This window comes from Euprymna scolopes, chromosome 19, assembly GCF_053919585.1.
Source record: "Euprymna scolopes isolate OS-2025 chromosome 19, ASM5391958v1, whole genome shotgun sequence".
NCBI classification, from domain to species: domain Eukaryota; kingdom Metazoa; phylum Mollusca; class Cephalopoda; order Sepiida; family Sepiolidae; genus Euprymna; species Euprymna scolopes.
Window position 1 is genome coordinate 99,001,684 of NC_136500.1, and position 21,636 is coordinate 99,023,319.

General features: G+C 30.8%; 1 protein-coding gene across 1 annotated transcript in view; it reads right to left on the minus strand.

The window, feature by feature from the left end:
- LOC145240285 (zonadhesin-like) overlaps positions 1-21,636 on the minus strand; it is a 129,345-nt gene that overhangs the window by 10,479 nt on the left and 97,230 nt on the right. Inside the window, exons 27-32 of the mRNA XM_080103866.1 lie at positions 17,246-17,517; positions 16,516-16,709; positions 6,743-6,914; positions 5,772-5,789; positions 4,087-4,119; positions 3,076-3,330 (exon numbers count right to left, since the gene is read on the minus strand). Coding sequence (XP_079959992.1) covers positions 3,076-3,330; positions 4,087-4,119; positions 5,772-5,789; positions 6,743-6,914; positions 16,516-16,709; positions 17,246-17,517 — 944 coding nt within the window. The remainder of the gene's footprint in view (positions 1-3,075; positions 3,331-4,086; positions 4,120-5,771; positions 5,790-6,742; positions 6,915-16,515; positions 16,710-17,245; positions 17,518-21,636) is intronic.

The following is a 21,636-nucleotide window of genomic DNA, read 5'->3' on the forward strand; positions in this document are numbered from 1 at the left end:
TTTCCCTAATAATAAAGCACTGTTGGGATTTCTTTTACTAGAAAAAGTACAAGTATATATATATATATATATATATATATATATAGAGAGAGAGAGAGAGAGAGAGAGAGACACACATAAATGTATCACGTAATCTTATGCATTGAAACAAAAAAATTGAATTAGAATTTGTTCACCGAGGAAAATATGCCTTGTTTCAGTGTAAGAAAATATGAAAATAAAAAAGAGAGTCAAGCTAAAATATACTTTAGTCTGCAAGAAGGAGTAAAGGATTCGTGCGAGCAAAGAGAAAAGAAAAAGGAGTCAACTACCTAGTACGATCACGAATGGGACACGCGTGCCCAATGATCTTTTCAAGATCTCGTTCTTACCCAAAAAGCTGAAAATGAAATGAGAAGATAAGGAAGAAGATAGACAGGAAGAAGATAGAGAAGGAAGAAGAAATAATATTTCTTTTTACACTCTTCGGCGACCGTATATTCGAACTATTCGTTCACGAGAACTATAAAAAAAGGACGAAAGATAATAATTGGGGAAAAAATGCTACATTTCGCAATGCGAATTGGAAACTAAAGAAATGGTATAAATATAAATCAGATATTTTATAAACGCAACCCACTATCTTAGTCAGAAGGAATATGACAGAAATGATATAAAATCTGACATTGGGTCTATATATATATATATATATATATATATATATATATATATATATATATATATATATTGAACATCTGGTTTGTTCGGTTCAACTAAACTAGTTGTAACAATAATAGTATCTAACCTTGCTGTGTTTTTAAATATTAAAAAGTGAAAAATATTACCATATTAAAAAAAAAAACTTTTTTCGATTTTAGCCGAGGCTACTTACCGGAAAATACTAACAGTTTCTTTCATTATTTCATTATTACATCAAAAGAAGAGTTGGTTAAAAAGGGTTTTCAAATTAATTATACGAATTCGACTTGACTGAGTGAACGAGCTATTCTTGCAGCTCAATACAAAGACGTCCATGAACTTAACGCTATTATTCAACGTACGATTCGTAGTGAGGTAGTCAAATACAAATCAAGAGACGCTGTTGTGGAAGTAGATAAAGTGGTTAATTGTCCAACCGCTAGATTTGCCAGGTATGCCACCGCATGTACGGCAACTGAAAATTGGCATACTCATTATTATGTGAAATATAAACCAATCCAAGCTTTACAATGCCACATGGCTTGTAGTAAAAGAAATAACAAGCAATATCATAGAAACCACAATCTTAACAGGAACTTTCACAGGTGAATATAACTTCATTCTATGCATTCCTATGATTCCACCGGATACACCATTACACTTTAGGAAATTGCACTTTCCAATTTTATTGTAATTTTCAGTAACCATCACCAAAGCTCAGGGAACAAGCTTTACAATTGTGTGACTTACAGCTATACACTGACTGTTTTTTTACATGGGCAATTTATGTTATGTGTTCAAGAGTCACCAAACCAAAAAAAAATCTCTATATCAGCTAAGAAAATGGAACAACAAAAACTGTGTATTCATATGAAGCAGGATATTAAACCTATAAGAAACATACATTTTCTCAGTTTTGAACTTTTCCATTGCGCCAATTTAAGCCACGGCAACGCGTGGCAGGATATAGCTAGAGTATATATATATATATATATATATATATATATATATATATATATATATATATATATATATATATATATATATATATAATTTCAACTCCGTAATCCAAATATTCAGAGAGAAGTTTGTAGAGATATTTCGCACACACACCGACAACGTCGGGCGGCTACTACTATATATCGGATATAATAATAAATGCAGAATTGTATCTAATATTAAATATGAAATCTGTATAAATTAAAATATCCTATGAAGACGTATTTTACGATTGGGCAACGCCGTGTGTCTGCTAATGAACTATAAAATATGCTGATACTCTCAACTCTGAGTAAAATGAGAATAAAATAAAACGCTGACTGTCAAGTAGAAGTCAACAGAAAAAAGAAATGGCAATGCGAAACGTAATGAAAACTGACGAATAGGATATTACAAAAAACTTCGTGCTATTGTCACTGTTGGTTAAGAATTCGTGGAATGAGGATATGGAAAATTATAGAAAGTCATTTATGACGTTAGGGATTATGGAAGCTTTATTTTCTAAGTAAATGATTGCACGGAATCGTCTTCGCTAATACGAGAAAAGGAACTGTTTGTCTATAAAATTGAAAACAGTTCATTAGAAATATTAGATAATACATATATACATTTATTAGTAAACAATTACAATAATATATACACACACGCACACACACACACACACACACACACATATATATATATATATATATATATATATATATATATATATATATATATATATATATATATATATTATTGTATATATACAGGGTGTCCACAAAAGCTGGTTACATTATGTAACCAGACTTTGTGACACCCTGTAAGTTATGTAGCTAGATTGTGTGGTCACCTTCTATATATGCATATGGCATACACATCTGACTAATAAACAAAAACATCGAAAATACTAAACTTTGCCCTATTTGTTCTGCAAGAACGAGAAATCAGAAAGGATACATTTTTCTAGACTGAGGTATTTAAAAAGCAAGTAGTTTTTACAAAAGCTAAAACAAAACAAACGAAAAAACATAAACCAAATCGAAGCAAAGAATATTACTAGATTACCGTGCTTTCTTAGGACGGAAAATATAGAAAAACCTTAAATGAAAAATACCAATTATTCAGAATAAGTATAAAAACTCTTAGAAAAAGTAATTCTTAATGTTTGAATTCTGAATTCCGGCATTCCTTAATTCTTAAGAAGGGAGCTATTTTTAATTTGGGAGAAGCTGTATGTTATGGGGAAGGAATTTGAAATATTTTTAAAGAATTTCCTTTATATCAAGAAAGGAACCGGTGTTTAATGGGAAAAGAAAATAGTGAGTGTAAAAATGTGCTACTTTTTAAAAGATGTATTCTGTTTGTTTTAGAATGATTCTGCTGATAAACTTGCTTGTTAATAATGATTTAACTTACCAATACGTTGATAGTAATCTTGATAGGGACAATCACTTGATGATAACGTCTGATTCTCTGCATTTATTGACAACAAAACACATGTTTGATGCAGTTGGTTATAATTGAACGATCTGCAAATTTTTGTGTTCAGGCATTTCACAGCACAAGATTCTGCATTAAAAGTGTCCGTATATGTGACAATATATTTTTCCGTATCAAGCAATGGATTTCCTTTGAGATAAGCTATAGATACACGAACAAACATATGCATGACTGCAAAAAAGAAAGAAAAAGGAGAGTCAACCATTGGAATAGTATGAATTTACCCGAATTTAAATTGAATTAAAAAACTTTTAACAATCCGCTCACAGTTTTCTAACAAATCCTTAGGTAAATAGATAAAAAACTAGTTGCATTTACTTTAAGCTATATACATATTCCATACAACCACAACAGCAACAACAACAACAATAGTAATAATAATAACAACAACAATAATTACAATAATAATAATAATAATAATAATAATAATAATCTGACTAATATGCAGATTGCATCAATTGGCAGATGTTGCTGCTACACATAAGCATTAACAGGTTATATTTTCCTTTGTTTTTAATTTGATCAGGCGAGCATGAAATATGTGAAATTTTTGTATTCTAATGAAATCCAAATATAGTTAAACAAATGTAAAAAAAAAAATGATAAATAGCATTTTATCATTTTTTCTTGTGTTTAAAGTTTACGCTCATGAAATCCGAATCTTTTGAAGCCCGTAACTTATGTTGTTTTTATTGTGTAGCTATAACTCGCTTCATGTGTTTCAACAGCATCGTGAACTCGATCTATGTCGGCTTTTTTCAATATGTAGGTCATATGTGAAAAGTTAAATATGAAATGATCGCTTGCGCATCTATCCATGGTGTAGACGCTCAACGAAAGCTGAAAATACACACTTTAAAACTGTTTCAGTTTGAATTGTCTTATTTGGCCTTCTCTTATTGTAAGTAATAAAAATATTCGACTTACCTGGGCCCAAAAATTCTGGATCAACAATTGGAGCTAAAATAAAGGCCGAAATATTAAAATAATTCGCTTAACAAACACAAATTACAAATAGCTACTGTCAAATTTTGGGGAGGGGTGGTCATCATTAATCAAGAAAAGATTCTTTATATATATATATATATATATATATATATATATATATATATATATATATATATATATATATATATATATATAAAGTGTGTGTGTGTGTACGTACGTGTTTGCATGAAAAAGGAAAGCGAAAACATATGGATCTATGCTAACGTATATGAATGTAATTGTTCATTCAATAAGGAGGTTTACTTTTTAGGGGTACGGCATAAATATACCCTTGATAGCTAGGTATTTCGAAGCCTAATGCTTCTCAGCACAAGAAGAGATGAGATGCTAATTTACAGATTAGAAATGTGACATCTAGTACATTAGGCAAAAAAGGGAATCTAATGTAAAGCGTAAACGGTTTAAATGTGTAGGGGAAAGCTGGAGAACTAACGTCGTTAAGGTTGTATGAGATTAAATTGGGATTATCACATAATGGATAACCGTGATATGTAATAGGATTTAACATATTATGGCAAAGCTCTTAACCCATTACGTACGACGCATGTGCAATATATATATATATATACATATATATAGATATGTATATATATATATATATATATATATATATATTGCATATATGTAGTTACATGTTATGCGTTTTTCATGGAGAATATATATGTCTATATATAATTTAGTGGTTGTCGATATATATACATATATATATACATATATATAATTTACATAATAACATGTGTATGTAATTATGTTAATTATGTATATACATATATACATATATATGTAATTATGTTAATTATGTATATACATATATACATATATATGTAATTATGTTAATCATGTATATATATATATATATATATAATAACACTTCTTTATCGAACTACTTAATGATATTTTATTATCAACTTTTGAAGCTAGATAGTTCACGCGATTTTAAAATAGAAAGTTATCTTTTTAAATGGACAGTGGTTACATTTACATCACTTCCCAAATAAACAGGTTTTGATATTTTTATTTAAAAGCATGTCTAAACATATTATTTTAAATATAAAATGAACGACCATACTCCCTTCATTAGTTTATTATGTACAATGGTCCGATTCGCGAATTTCAAATTATTTGTATGAGATGCCAGTTGTTTTGTTTCCATCAGTTTTTTTAATGCCTTTTAATTTTAAAATTATATTTTCTTTCTCACTTCTGATGTCAACATCCTGGTGCTGAGTATTAAAACAGTATTCTATATGACCTCATGTAAGTTTTATATATTCCTATGACGAGAAAATATCAAAAAGATTATTAGACTGAAACCATTTCTTTGTACCGTTTCTTGCTTATGAATATTACCTCATGCTCTGTAATTAATATTTAAACGTTATATTTCTGGTTCGGAAATTATTGGCGTGTTCATTATGTAAATTCAATTCTTATGTATTTTCGAATTATTTACTGCAGACAGTAATAATAATTTGTTGAGTAATTATCATTATTGCACTATTTTATTTTACATTATCTGATGAATAAGTTACGGAATGAAGGTATTATTTGTATAGCCACAGATTTTACTTTATCAATTAAAAACGAGTGTTTATTTTACTTACGTTGTGGAACGAAGACTTCTGCAAAACAAAAATAAATTGCTTTATAAACGAGCATTGAAATGTTATCATCACATTGCATCTTAAACTTTACCTTAAAATTTTCTTTTAAAAAAGTTAAGAGTTGAATGTCAGGTAAGTACTGAATGATACCAGACTCGCGTGTACAACGATTTGTCATGACACCTTGTCATAAGAATAGTTCCTATAAGGTGTAAATCCAGACAAATTGTGCCGGTCTCTTTGAGCCAATCGTCCTGGTCGATGACAAACGCACTTTATCTATCTATAGCGAACTGCGTGGAAAATCAAACGAAGGCCGTCGGCAATGAAGAATTTAAAAAAAATTACAAAAACAAAGAATTCAAAACTCTAATATCTAGGATAAAATGTTCACCTCAACTCTTTTACACATTAGGTTGGAGGAGGTAAGAAATGGTGAAAACTTTTTCTGCCTTGCGAAGTGGTACGCTAGTCATAACTAGGGCTGTGACAACAGCATATTCTTTTATTCGTTTGACTCTCGAGTATATATTCAACACAGTTAGACACAGTTAATCAACGAGAACCACATCAATCTATATAAAGCATATGAGATATTAACGGATATATACTCAAGAGTGAAAACAATTAAAAGAATGTTTTGTTGTCACAGCCCTAGTCATGACCAACAAAGAACAGTTAAGCGAACACTGATTCCCTATCTTTATCAAGTGCATTGACAACAGATTAAAAAAAGACGACCAAAGCATAGCCATTTTTATTCCATAGAATTACGTCTTATATTGCACAACTATTCAAAGTTTTACAAGTAGAAGAAATGAGATCCTAAGAGAGAAAATAAAGGGATTTGCATTTCTGAGTGACCGAAAATTTGAACTGTATGTATGAAATTGTTGGTTAAGATACTATTGTTTGCGTACATGTTAAATTCTAAACGTCCTTAATAATAAAAATAATTCTTATAAACTTACGTCTGCATTTCCCGTTCAACATTTGGTAACCAGTTTGACAGACGCAACGTCGTATTCCGCCCTCGATAGCACACATCGTATTTGCACCGCATCCTAATTGCACCTCAACATTACCAGATGATGCACATGTGATCCGCTTCGAACAGTCACTAAGTAGAACTGAGGACTCAGGCTGAAACATAAATTCGTTCAGATCACAGCCATCCATGTAAATAGAAACATAATCCGTCTTTATACTTAACCTGCTAAAAGAAGCTCGAATTCCTTTAAAGGTTTGTTGCGTTTAATAAACAACTATCAGAATCTCTGAAAACTAAAGACCGAAAAAATGTCCTCACGTTCACCTCTAAATGAAATGATTATGAATTTGATAGTAGTATTAGTAAGGATAAGTAATTTTACTAGACTTTTTTAAAACTATCTATTAATAATCATAAGTAAAAATAATTTAATTATACATTTAAGCATAATTTTATTATAATTTGAAACTTTTCATTTGTATATTTAATTCGATTTTAATTTTAATATTAATAACTAGCTGAAGTGCCCAGCGTTGGCAGGTTGTATTTGATGTATTTGAATAATCTGTCTTCATACATAAGTATCTGATTTCCGGCAAAAAATAATTGCCAAAATATCTGTAAGAAATAAAAAAAAAAAGTTTGATTTTTCAAGCCTGTAATTGAATATTTTGATTTCGCCGGTCCTAAAATACGTTCAAATGTAAATAAAACGATGCAGATATTCGCATTCATTAATACAAAGACATGATGGCAAAAGTTCACAAAAAATGACTTACTACAATCAGCTAGAATCGAAACCAAATCATTTTTCTTTCCAGCTGCGTTCTCTACCGATGTTGGTTTCGATACAAAGATACTTAATTCTAAAGAAGAAGTCCTGAAGTCTTTACGAAATTATTTATGTGCGCATGTGCAGAAAAAAGTATAAACATATCGGCCAGCAGAACATTTCGCATTTCAAGATGCCGATATATATCTGTATGCGTTATTCATCAACCCAAACAAAGATTTTATGCATTATAAACCATCATTGGTGTATAATTACTATTTTCTGTTAATTTAAGTGCTATGTGACCAGCTCGCCTTTACACACACATATGTCTACTATTTATTTATATAGATTAGTTACGAAAATTCTATTTTGTATGAAAATAAACGTCTAATCTGAGTTATAATTGTAGTATAATTATTTGAATGAAGTAAATGTTTCAAGAAAAATTTCTAAAAAAATAGCAACAACACAGAAGAACGAACGCGCATGCAAAAACTTATAAGAAATTTTTTTCATAAATATACAACATAATAAAAACACAAGCACTGGAAAAATTAACATTTTTTGTTTAAAATTAATCTTTGTTTATCTAATCGATTAATGAATAACACATATACATTTTTTCGCATATGTAGTGTAACGTCCGAAATAATTATTTATGAAAAAAAAAATGCACGCATTCTGAAACGTTACAACTTTTGTATGAAATTTATATTTGTTTATCTAATAGGTTAAAAAATAAAAAAGATATATAGATATGTGTTCGTATATTTGAGTTAACATCCGAAATTCTTATGCCTTTGTAAATAAAGATAAAACAACATCTGAAAATGTTAGTACTTCAAAAATAAAAGAAAACGTACGCATTCGGAAACCCAAGAATTTTTGGTACTTGGGCAGTGTAGAACCATGCTGAGATAATAACATTATTTAGAAAGACATTCTTAACATAGGGAGGGGGCTTGTTAACTATTCTGTTTAGTTTCACCTTACAATTTAATAATAAAAAAAACATAAAATTGTAATTTAACTTTGAAAACCTATCTGAAATATAACAGGATACGTACACTGAAAAACAGCGAATATTTCTTGGACATGTATAATTGTTTATCTAATCGGTTAAAGAATAATTAAAAAAAAAGATATATAGGTGTGTCCCTGTATATTTGAATTAATATCTTAAATGCTTATTTGTGTAAAAATATACAAAAAAAAACACGCATTCGGAAGCATTACATTTTTTTATTTGAAAATAATATATGTTTGTCTAATCGATAAATGAATAATAAAAAAAATGTATAGGTTTGTCTTCGTATTTACAAATTCCAAACCGTGAGTAAAATTTACGTAGTATTTCATTTTTGTTTTTTATACAAAGACATGGAAAAAATGGGTAGTCTTGCAGAATTTAACGCGGATGCTCGGAAATTCCCATCGAGCATGGATCGGGCGCGACTGGCAATTATTTGATTAAGTTGAGCGCTGTAACAGATGCAGACTATTTTACAAACAAACAAAACAGGAAAAAAAAACACACAAAAAATGCAATGAAGTTTTTCTTTTTTGCGCAGACGTTCGCCAACGTCTGCGCAAAAAAGAAAAAACTTTTGTTGATAAATAGTTTGCAAAAAGATTGCCCCCTCCCGTCTAAATTCGACAATTTTGACCCTGTTTTTTTTTTTATATTTTCCTGTTAATATCATCGAATACAGACTTGGGGTTTCAGATTATAAAAAAGAATTGAAAAAATGTTTTTAACTTTTCATGTTTCATGTTCAGTTTTCAATTATAACATTGTACTAAATTGAACACAATATTTGTGGCTACGATGAAAATAATTGGCAACTTTCTCATGTAACCGGAAGTTAGGTGCTCCATTCTTGGAATAGTGGCCATTTCAAATAATTTTTTTGTTTGGTAATTTCCTTTGGATTAATGTAATTTCCAAGCGAGACGGGATTTTTTTCAAGCAAGAGAGGATGCTTTCAAACGAGACGATGTGATTGATAGATAAATGGATAGATGAAAAAGAGAAAAGGAGGTAAATACATAGCTGAGAGAAGGAGGATGAAAGAGAGGGGTAAAGAAATCTCCACATTAAAAAACGACTCTGGTGTCTTACTCTGTCTCGTGGGGAGGCATTGTAAATAGGAAATCTTTCCTTTTTAACTCCTTCGTTATAACCCATAACTTCTGGTCACATGACATTTTTTCATCGTTGCCACAAATTTCGTGCGCAACTTAGTATAATCTTATAATTGAAAACTGAACCCCAGGTGAAAAATTACAGAGAATATTTGTTTTATATAATTTGAATTTAGAGGGGAGGGCAATCCCACCAACGTCCGTCCTTTTTGCTGCGAGAAAAGATGAATGTTTTACTTTTTTAACCCTAAATTGTTAGGTGTAAGGACATTTTTTTTCAAAACTAAAGTAAAGTAAAGTTTTTTCTGGGTTCAACAGAATTTAATTTTTTTTTTATTTTAGAACATAATGTAAAATGTGTTTATGAAAATCCTAATTTGTTAGATGAAAGTACAGGAAAAAATCAAGAAAATTTAATTAAAATTTGTTTCTATTTTTTACAGCTTTTCATTGACGTTGGAAGAACATTCTAGAGATGAGGATGTTTCTTTAGAAATGTTTATTTCGGTCGACTCTTGACCGACCATCAAAAGCAAAGGGAGAGAGGATGAGGTAGAGGAAATAGAAGGAAGTTTCTCAACCGGTTGAATGAAAAAAAATAGTTTCAAACTCGCCAAGAAGTGCCAGTGGCAAGACTGGAGTTTAGGTAGCACAATAATTTCAAACCCTCTTTCACCTAAAGGGAACTATATTCCTGTAGTTACCGTAATACGTTACCATGGAAACAATGTAAACAATTTTTTTAATAATTTTAAACAATAAATATCATTTTTAATGATAAATAATACCGATATAAATAGAAATATTAAATCATCAGAACATGTAAAAATATAATAAATTGAACTTGATAATTTTAAGCAATTAAGAAAAAACTTTTCATTTTTAATTTAAATTTGAATCCTGTGATTATCATTAAATTACATGAGTAGTTTTAAACGATACAAATTAATATTAAACAGGTGTATTCTATTGCGAGTTACTAATTTTCATGTGAATTCTCTTTTACAACTATAGCCACCACTTTTAATATAAACATATATATTGTTTAATATTCGAAAACCCACTTTTTTGCAGACAATTTAAATGCGAGATTCGTTTTCAGCATATCACATAACCTTTCAAGGGTTATAATTTTAAAGGAAAATGTTAAGGTGGAAACTAAGAAAAAAATTACCGTTTAAAATTATAAAATGTTCGGTAGTTATGTATTTTATGTACCTTGCTTTAATAATAACGTTATTGTTTCGAAAATCATTCTTAACATGGGGAGGTTGTTTTGTAGCTATTCTGTGCTTCCAAATTTGATAATGATAAAAATATCGTGGAACTTTAATTTAACCTGAAAATCTATTTTAAAATAGCGCGGTACCAAAAATACATAAGCGGCAAACTTCTATGTACATTGTTAAAAAATTAAGAATAAAAAATACAGAAAGTTCTGTTTATATTGTTTAAAATAAATAAATTCTTTATATTATTTAAAATTATATAAAATTTCTATTTATATCGCTTAAATTTTTCAAATGCTGTTAAAATTTTTTTTAAAAAATAGTTTAAACTTTTTGAAATTCATGCATATATTGTTTAAAATAAAAGGAAAAGTATTTATTTATTTGAAAATTGTTTTTATATTGTCTATTTTTGAAAAATAAGTTCTGCTTATTTAAAATTGTTAACTTCTGAAATACCGAGATCAATGTTTATATATTTGTTGGCATAGTAAAATAACGATGATTAGGGAGTTTGTTTCCTTTATGTGATAGAAGGTTCGAAATAATTTTGCCACGTAAACTCGAGTATTTCAGTCAGGCAGCAGTTTTGGCAAATAGCAAACAGACTCCTGCTGCTTGTGCTCTATCTAACCATCATCAATGACCATGTGGAAGTCTCGTCAGCATCAGACAAAGCCAAACACTTTGCCAATAATTTTGCAGCTAATTCTATCCTTTCCGACCAATACCACCAACCTCCAATATTTCCTCCTGTATCAGAAAACACGCTATGTGATATACAAATATCGGCACGTGATGTTGCCAAACTAATCAAAAACCTTGATTCCAGTAAAGCAACCGGCACTGACGGTATTCCAGTTATAGTACTCAAAAAACTTCAACCAGAACTACCGCCCATACGTGCACAACTTTAAACGATGTCTTAAGAAGAATTGCTTCCCATCTACTTGGAAAATCTCATCAGTTTGCCTAGTATTTAAGAATTCAGGTGATCGCTCATCCCCCTCTCAGTACAGGCCAATAAGTTTCCTGTGCGTCATGAGTAAGTTGCTGGAATCTGTGTTAAGTAATCAACCATCTCAGCAAAAATTACCTTCTTAGTGACACACAATATGGTTTCCGTTCTGCTTGATCCACGGCATATGTGTTTACAGTTATATCTCATAGGATTAGCGAATATCTCGACGGAGGCTACTTTTCTAGGGCAATTGCTCCTGACATATCAAAGGCTTTTGATAGGGTATGCCATAAAGGTATATTTCACAGGATCTTCAGCTACGTTATAGCTGGAAATGTCTTCTCAATTATTCAATCATTTCTCTCTGATACGTCCATAAGAGTAGTGGTTGACGGGCAGAAATCAGAAGCTGACAGTATTAATTAGGGAGTTCCTCAGGTGTCAAACCTGAGACCAACTTTCTTCCTGATCTACATTAATGATCATCCAAATCACATTCTTACATCATTCGTATACATCAATGATGATGACACTACAATCTATGGTAGCATATCAAAGACCATAAACGACCAAGTTTTCTCTAATTATCATATCTCTGATCTTCAGCATGTGATACTTGGGGAAAGAGGTGGCTTGTTACTTTTAATGCATCTAAAACCAAGCTTATATCTTTACATCATCAACGCTCTGATCCCCATCTGACAAAAATTGAAATGAATGGCTCTCGGCTTGGGGAGGTCTCATGTTTTGACAAGCTTCTTTGCTTGACGTTTACTCCTGATCGGAAATGAAACACATACATGAAATCTGTTGCCAAGGTCCCTGGAAAAATGCTAGGATCCTTCTATCGATCCAGTAGATATCTCACTGCTGATCCAATTCTCTATCTATATAAGAGCCAGGTACGTCCAAGGATGGAGTACTGTTGCCACATCTGGGCAAGAGCGACTAGAAAGGACTTATCCTTCCTTGATAGAGTTCAAAAGAGACTTCGTATCTCGTAGAGGATGTCCTTTTTTCTTCCCTGCATCATCTTTCTCACAAATCAGATGTGCGAGTTTGTCTCTATCGTTTTTTTCATGGCAAGTGCACGACTGAGCCCGAATCTATGCTCCCCCCTTCGCCAAACTTTCAGAAAAGGCACTAGTTTCTCTGAAAATACTATCAATAATTCTCCCCTATTCTTTTTCTGTGCCTGAACCTAAACGTAGATTCTATGTAAGGTAAAGAATAATTGATTTAAAAAATGGAAGATAAGGTGTGAACGGTAAAAGATAAACTAAGTCAAGATATAAAAGATAACTGAAGGTATCCACGTATACATATATATATATATATATATATATATATATATATATTTGTGTGTGGGGGGAATAATGGAAATAGTATTCCGACAAAATAGAGAAATAAAAAGGAACAAACCGTATTATGTGTTCATCAACGTTTCGTCTTTATTTCGAGACTTAATAAATAAAGACGAAACGTTGATGAACACATAATACGGTTTGTTCCTTTTTATTTCTCTCTCTCTATATGTATATATATATTTATATATACATGCACACATATATGAGTTTATTCATTTAGAGTAGATTCAAAACAAATATTTCAAAGTTAGTCTTTAAGTTTATATTATATCACGGTGCAATATGCACTGTTTAAATTCATGATATACTTGGTGATTGTGAGAGGTTGAAACTAATCAGAATTTAGATTGAGCAATTTGAAACATGATTAAGAGTAGTAGAGAAAACTATTGATTTCAATTAGTAGAAAAAGTTAAAATTAAAGTTTTATAGGCTGATTATTATTAATTCCGTTTGAGTTAAGTTGTATTAAAGGTGATAGCATTTTTATAGTATAACAGTTGGAGCAATGATATTTCTATAGTAAAAGGATATTAAGGATATCAACACAACACATACAGATAATCTTAATCTTTTAGAATACTTCAATTAAAAGTAAACATCATTAATATATATATATATATATATAATATATGTATATACCGTAATTTTACCACATTTGTAATCTTTCATACATTTAATTATGCTGATAGCACGTGTGTTCTTCCTTCTGATTTATTTACATACACGTTTTTTTTAATCTGTCTTTTTTATTTTTTAATTAAAAACATAGTCACCGTAAAAAAATATTTTGATTTAAATAATATAGTAATGCTCATTGATTATTTAAAATACAATCCTATCATACTGGGCCAATATTTGCTTGCGTACGAATAAGTGTGTTAATACAATACACCATAGTTCTCATTTTGAAAATCTACTTTTAAAGGATATAATGTTTCTTCATTCACCGTTTCCTCGTCGACTATGGCAGTAACAAATTACCTTTCATTTCCTAATAGTTTAATAGCACACACTAACACTTTTCTAGTAATTAAACCAAACTAATAAACCTATCACAATAAACGTAAAAAAATAACAACTTCATTTTCATGCATCATTTGATGGTTAATGCATAACCGACTCTATCATATTTAGTAAATTAAAATCTTCAAAAATAAATATCGGCAATAATTTCAATTATTATGTTAGGGACACCCACGTTTGTCAAATTGTTATTTTTAATTTCTTTATTAAATGTAAACTAACTAAATTTCCATTACTTACTTCATAAATTACGCAATTTTCTTTAATAAATAAAGATCAATATCAGTTGCAAAAACGTGTCCGATTTCAGTCAGCTCAATTATTTACTATTGCATAATTCCGACATTTGTGGGTGCGGAGGTTGTAAACATATGTTATTTTAAAAATAAAATATTCATGCAATTATTCTTTTACAAGAAAATCAGCACTTATCAAGGCCCGAATGTCACTCGATGATAAAGGATAATGAGTGTTCATTAGTCATCGACAGAGCAGCATAGTAATCGGCAGTGGTGGAATTTCGTACAATTTTATTCGTTAAGGGGACGGCTCAACAAGAACGTGATTACATTGAACTTGAAGGCGGACATATTGTAGTCAGCTGGAAAGCAATCCGGCGACGTAGACCTCCACAGGCGGGCATTTCTTGTAATAAAAATTTTTTAACAATAATTCTTCATAAGTTTTAGTACTGATTTTGATTATAACTGATGCCACTTAAGTTATCTTTTTTTTTAATAAATAATTTTACAAAAATTTCCTCATAAGTTTTAGTTTCAGTTCGACGATTGCTAATAGTACTCCATAATCTACTTTTTAAAAATAATTTTATCAAGTCATAAGTTTTGGTTTCGGTTTATCAAGTCATACGTTTTGGTTTCGGTTTCGATCAAGTCATAAGTCTTAATTTCGGTTTCGATTTTAGCTGATGGCTAATTTTTGAATCGCAACTTTATAATTTAGTAACCTATTTTTTTATAAATAATTTATCAAGAATTCTTCATAAGTTTTGGTTTCGGTTTCGATTACAGCTTACGGAACTAAAGTTATATCTATATATTAATAGGATAGCATGTGTGGTATTTTCTGCGTCACACTTACATCCATATACATTCATAAGTTTGGTATTCGGTTTCGATGCAAGCTGATGAATCCAAGTCATATAAATATATTTTTTTTATTTTTGAAATCGCAACTTTATAATATATAAAAATCGATAGATCAATGACTCTATAATAATATTTATGAAATCTTCAAGAATTAGAAAAATACTTTTGCAGTTTTAACAAAAGAGCTAAAATAATATCAGACCGTCTCTATTTTCACTGAACATCTACAGAATGCCAACATCAATATATTATATATGAATGAGTCCCCTGCGGAATGTCCACAGGTCCCGCTAGTGATTATAATTATAAAAATAACTAATGAATAAACTAATATAAACAACAATATAAGCTGACATTTCTGCACATAGGCAGATTACAACTAGTTTACACCCGGACACAAAATCAAAATGAAGGTCTATCCCCCTAAAAAAACAAAAAAAAAAAAACGCGGTAAATAAAATATCAAATGAACCTCTGCCTTATAAATGCGCGAATATTGGCTGCGATAAATATGTGTATGAATAACAAAGAATTTGCTTGACTAATCAGTAGACTCAGTACAACGTGAACAGATATGGAAACATCATTTCAATACAATAGCCTGACGAATTTTCACGAGTTTGAAACCTGAAGAATTTGCTTTAGCTTAATTTCCATTCATAGGACCAAGTATATTACTATAGCTACACGAAAACATTTCGGTTTCATTTAAAAAAAGCAGAGAATTACATTTTCAAATACTACTTCAAATTAAGCAAAGACCACTCATACTACTTAAAATTAAGCAAAGACCACTCCAGCCACTTACTTTATTCCCCCATTTCCTCTATTCTCTTCAATTTGTTCCATGAATGAATTAAGCTGCCTCTGTTTGCTTTAAATATCCGGAACTCTTTTGGAAATGTTTCAAGCAAAAATAACAATTGTTCCAATGGTATTAGTTGTACTGATTCATCAGCGTCGCTAACTAATATGATATTCTGGTTTCTGTCAATGTATTGACACAGTAAAAATATTTCAAATCTTCTAACTTCCATTTTGTTACTCTTTTATATATGTTTTCTAAATATCATTAATTTCGTTTATCCACATTTAAGGTTTATTTATTTTACCTATTGTATATCATACTAAACTATATTACCTTCATGTATCTTCCTTTTACATTGCATCCACAAAATCTCCATGGTACACACTCGGTGCCACTTAAGACTGTGCCGGGCTTACAAACACAGCCTTCAATAGATGGTGCATCACACACAGGGTTCGGATTAGTACAAGATGGCTGACAGGCATTAGTTTGATGCTTGTATATTTTATTCAACGGACAATCCAAAACTGCAGAAACGAAAAAAATTATAGGCGTTGAAGTGTTGTTGCGAAATATATTTTAACAATAATTCCTTATAAAATCAGCTACATACATTAATATTGAAAAAGAAAGAATCTTTCATCCAGCCAGATTATTTATAGTCAATATTATTATAGATTTTAATTTATATTTGAATAAAAGTAAAGTTGTATGATTTAATCTATTCATGACTACATAAACAATGCATATGCGCAAATCGAATATTTTACATATCGATTAAAAGGACAAAATAATTCTTACAAAGATTATAAAAAATAATGCAGAAGATTTTCTTTAAAAAAAACGAATAAATAATAAAATACACAATTAATCAAATAATACGTCCTGAGCGAATAAAATGCTGTGCCAGATGCTGACAAAAAATGTATGTAAAATGTAAGCATTACACACTGCGCAATAGACCAGTTCACGTATATTCTAAAACAAGTGCACTTTCCAATCAGGCGCTTTGGGATGAGACGCAAACGTCGGGTGAGATTCCTAGAAATTATTCGATACTTACGGCATTTTGTTTGGTCTCTCCATTTTACTGAAACTCCAATTTCTTCACATTTTCTGGCCAAGTTCTCGAGTACTTGACACCGTACGATTTCTTTTAATTTAGGTTTATCTTTATAAGCACACATATCGATGACACATGAATTATAGTAATCACTCGCATCTGGTCCAAGTTTCATTACGCAAGCTGCAAATGGTCCTGTTGGAAGTTTCATGCTATTGCAAAATGTTGTTTCTGATGGACCACAAGTCTCTACAGCATCAAGAGCCGTGCAACTGAAAAGAGAAAAGCAATATATTACCAGACACTGATAAGACAATCAACTCCATTTATAGAAATTGGATGTACAGATAAATATTATAAGAAAATATTTTACTCAAAGTAATTTACGTTTTCATATTGGTTCAATTCGTCTGAAACGTTTGATTTGTATGTTATTCTAAATCGAAGTAATGTTTTCTGTAATAGTTTTACTAATTAGTGTTAGGATATAGAATCCGTACATATTTTGTTGTAGAAAGTGTCTAGTATATACATCAGCTTAATAAGTTCAAAAATAAGTCCCGAAAGTTCCATATTTAAAATTAAGTTCAGTCTATTACAGCGGCATCAGTGCTGTTTATTTTTTTCTGGTTTATGTATTCTCTCCTATGAACATATATTTATACATATATACAATAATCTGATTTCACAATAGTTGATGTGATATATAATAAAGGAACTATTAAAAGTCATATGTTCACCGACTTTGCAGTTGTGCTTTAGAGTTTCATGATTTATATTTATAAACAACCTTTTCGTAGGAATATTTTAATTATTAATTATATTATTAATATTATTATTATGCACTTATGGCGACAGCCTATATACGCAACAGGTGATTTAACAAAACACTATCTAAAACTCCATATTAATCTTTCTGCGGTAAAAAAAACAAATTTAAGCAGAATGCATATATTTGGTTCAACTTGCTTCACATATATAGATAAAAAGAGTAAATTGAATATTAAAGCCGACAGAGATATATTTCATGGATACGATAAAAACGGTCCAGCCAATTTAGTATTTTTTCCCGAAAAGTAAAATAAAAAGAATCCAATGTGTAAAATTCACAGACACGTTTAATTTTACAGACGAAACCCCGTCATATGAAGAAGATGAAATTATATTCCCTCAAATAATTAAAACAAACGAAGACAATAAAAATGACGGAGACGAGAGTGTCCATGATGATGATGATAAAGTCGAAAGATATCCCAAAAGAAATAGAAGGCGACCCGATCTTTTTGTGGTGGACAATATAAAAGTTTATCAAATCGACTATTGCTATTTAATGGAAAATGCGGCAAAAAGCTTTAACGAAGCAATTAATTCAGAACATTGTGATGAATGGAAAATTGCCATGAAAAAAGAAATAGATGCCTTAACCGAAAATGATACCTATACGGTAGTGCCTCTCCCAAGAGATAAACATGTTATTTCTACAAGATGGGTCTTTACAAAAAAGACTACAACATCAGGCATAGAACAGTACAAAGCTAGATTTGTTGCTAAAGGGCACTCTCAGATTTACGGTATAGAATATTTCTCTACGTTTTCACTGACCACAAACCTAATCAGAATTTTACTGCAAGTCACATCACAATATGACTTAAACATCCATCAAATATACGTAAAAAATGCTTATTTGAATGCCCCAATAGACTGTGAAATTTATATAACCCCTCCAGGGGGATTTATAATGAAAACAAAATAGTGTGTGGGGACGTAACAAGTCATTATATGGTCCAAGGCAGAGTGCTCAGTGTTGGAACACAGTATTTCATGATTATATTATTAAACAACAATTTAGACAATGCGCTGTAGACCTCTGTTTATATACCCAACACAAAGACGATAAACTATTGATTTTCGTTTTGTGGGTCGATGATATTTTAAGCGCATCAAATTGTGACATAATGTTAACCGATGTTAAGAACAAATTAAGTAAAAGATTCAAAATGACCGATCTCGGCAAAATATCATGGTTTTTGGGGATAGAATTTACTCAAAGTAAAGGACTTGTTACGATGAATCAATCGAGATACATCGACAAAATACTATTAAAATTTGGAATGGAAGAGTGCTAGAAACGCTCTACATCGGTCGAAAATGATATTAATAAAAATATACACACAGAATCTGAAATAATAAATGACAAACAGTATCGCGAAATTATAGGTCGTCTTATATATTTAATAGCTGCAACCAGGCCCGACATATGCTATACAGTAACAAAACTGTCACAAAAATTATTACGACCGACAATGAAGGATTTAAACAGAGCAAAACAAGTCCTGCGTTATTTAAAAGGAACTAAAGAACAGAAGTTAGTATTTAGAAAATCAAGACATCCCCTAAAATTAGAAGCCTTTTCGGTATTCAGACTGTGAGAACGACGAAGATCGCAAGAGTATATCTGGATATTGTTTCAGACTCTCAGAAAATGGGCCTATTATTTCATGGAAATCTAAAAAGCAACAGATTTTATCTCTCTCTACGTGTGAAGCAGAATTTATCGCGATCACACACACGACCCAGGAAGCACTCTACCTTAAAAATATCCTAAAGACTATTTTAGAGTCAGAATTAACTAAAATCCCGGTAGTAATTAATTGTGAAAATAAAGCCAGTATAGTTTTAGCACAGAACACGATAATCAACCAAAGATCTAAGCATATAGATATAAAATACCATTTTATAAAAAACGAGGTGAAAAAGGAATTCATTATTTTGAATTACATATCATCAGAACGAAATATCGCTGATGCATTCACGAAACCTGCAACAAGAATAAAGTTACAACGTTTTTTCTGAAAACTTGTTGGGGGATCCGACTGAATGATTTTTTTCACGGCCCTGTATGTATATACATTTCTATGTATCAAAAAACAAAATAGTCATGGACAAGACGTTAAACTGTATCCATTTTATTTGTATTAACACTGTAACATATTAATGCGTAACTAATACTTTTGATGAAATAAAAAAAAATAAAAAAAACTCTTTGTAATTTTCCTTTTCGACAAAATACTTTTTGCATGCTTATTTTAAGGCGCGCAGAAATTACAATTGGCTTTTTTTGTGTGCACATTAGTTTCCTTATTTTTCAAAAATGTCCTATTTATTTTTTGTATGGTTTTCATTAACAAAAAATAACTCTTTAAACGGGTATATATTGCATATATGTTTTATGTATATTTATTTATATGTATGCGTTTTTTCCTTTTCTTTTTTTTACTAAAACTGCATAATCCAATTTAAGAAATTACTTCTTTTTTTCACATACCAATCCCTTTTTAAGGTTAAAATACCTTCTATTTCTTTTATTTCTCTTCTTTGTACACATATCTGTTTTGACATTTGAACATAAGTAAAAATGGCGTCTTTTTACATGCTAAAATTCTAAGATCTAAATGATTTCTAATTTTTGTTATGTATAATTGAATATAAAAATATATATTTATTTTTTAGCAGAACGAACACAAGGGACTTCCCCATTATAAAAAATAGGGAGGATGTTAGAATATTTTGGAGTTATAATGGGGTATGATTCAACACATTCGGACGATTCTATTCATAAACAATTCTGCTAGGAACTGACGAATCGAATTAATTCACGTTCTGCTACCAACCAATCAGAAATCGGAATTGCTCCATAAATAGTAAAGCTTTTTCGTAGCAATTTCACATGTTTTTTCCGTCTCAACATGGTAAGAATAGTTTGCTCTGTGGAACTGTCTACTGCAAACAAGTAACCTCTCAGGACTTGTGTGTAACAGCGAACCATTGGAAACTGTTCTGTCTACTGCAAACCAGTCACCTCTCAAAACTTGTTTAGAACAACGAACCATCTGAAACTGTACTGAAACTAAACATGGCTTACACTTCTAAATGCAGAAACAATATAATTTCTGTATCCTCTAAATTTAGTATTTAGGTTTAGTGAATACTAGTATTACGTTTTACTTCATATGTGGAAACTAATATTTTTAGCTGGCGCTCAGTTGCTAAATATGATGATGATGATGATGATGATGATGGAAACGTCTTGGCGCTCTGCATATAATCTGATGCACTGCGGCGTCTCCTGTAGATATACAGTTTAAGCAAAAGTTGCCTCTCTAAATGCAGGCCTGGGCGGATTATAAGGAGACGTAGGTTTTCCCAGTTACCAGGGTCCACCTCTCGACGTTGAAGACAAAATCCGACAGAAAAGTATCTTTTACGGTCGTAGGCTAGCAGAGCTTCAATAATCGACAGAAAGGGATTGCTGTGTTTCACCGTCCGCTTACCAGGATTCCAAACCAGATTTTTGCCAAGGTTTATTCCCTTAGCCTTTTCCCTTCTCGAGG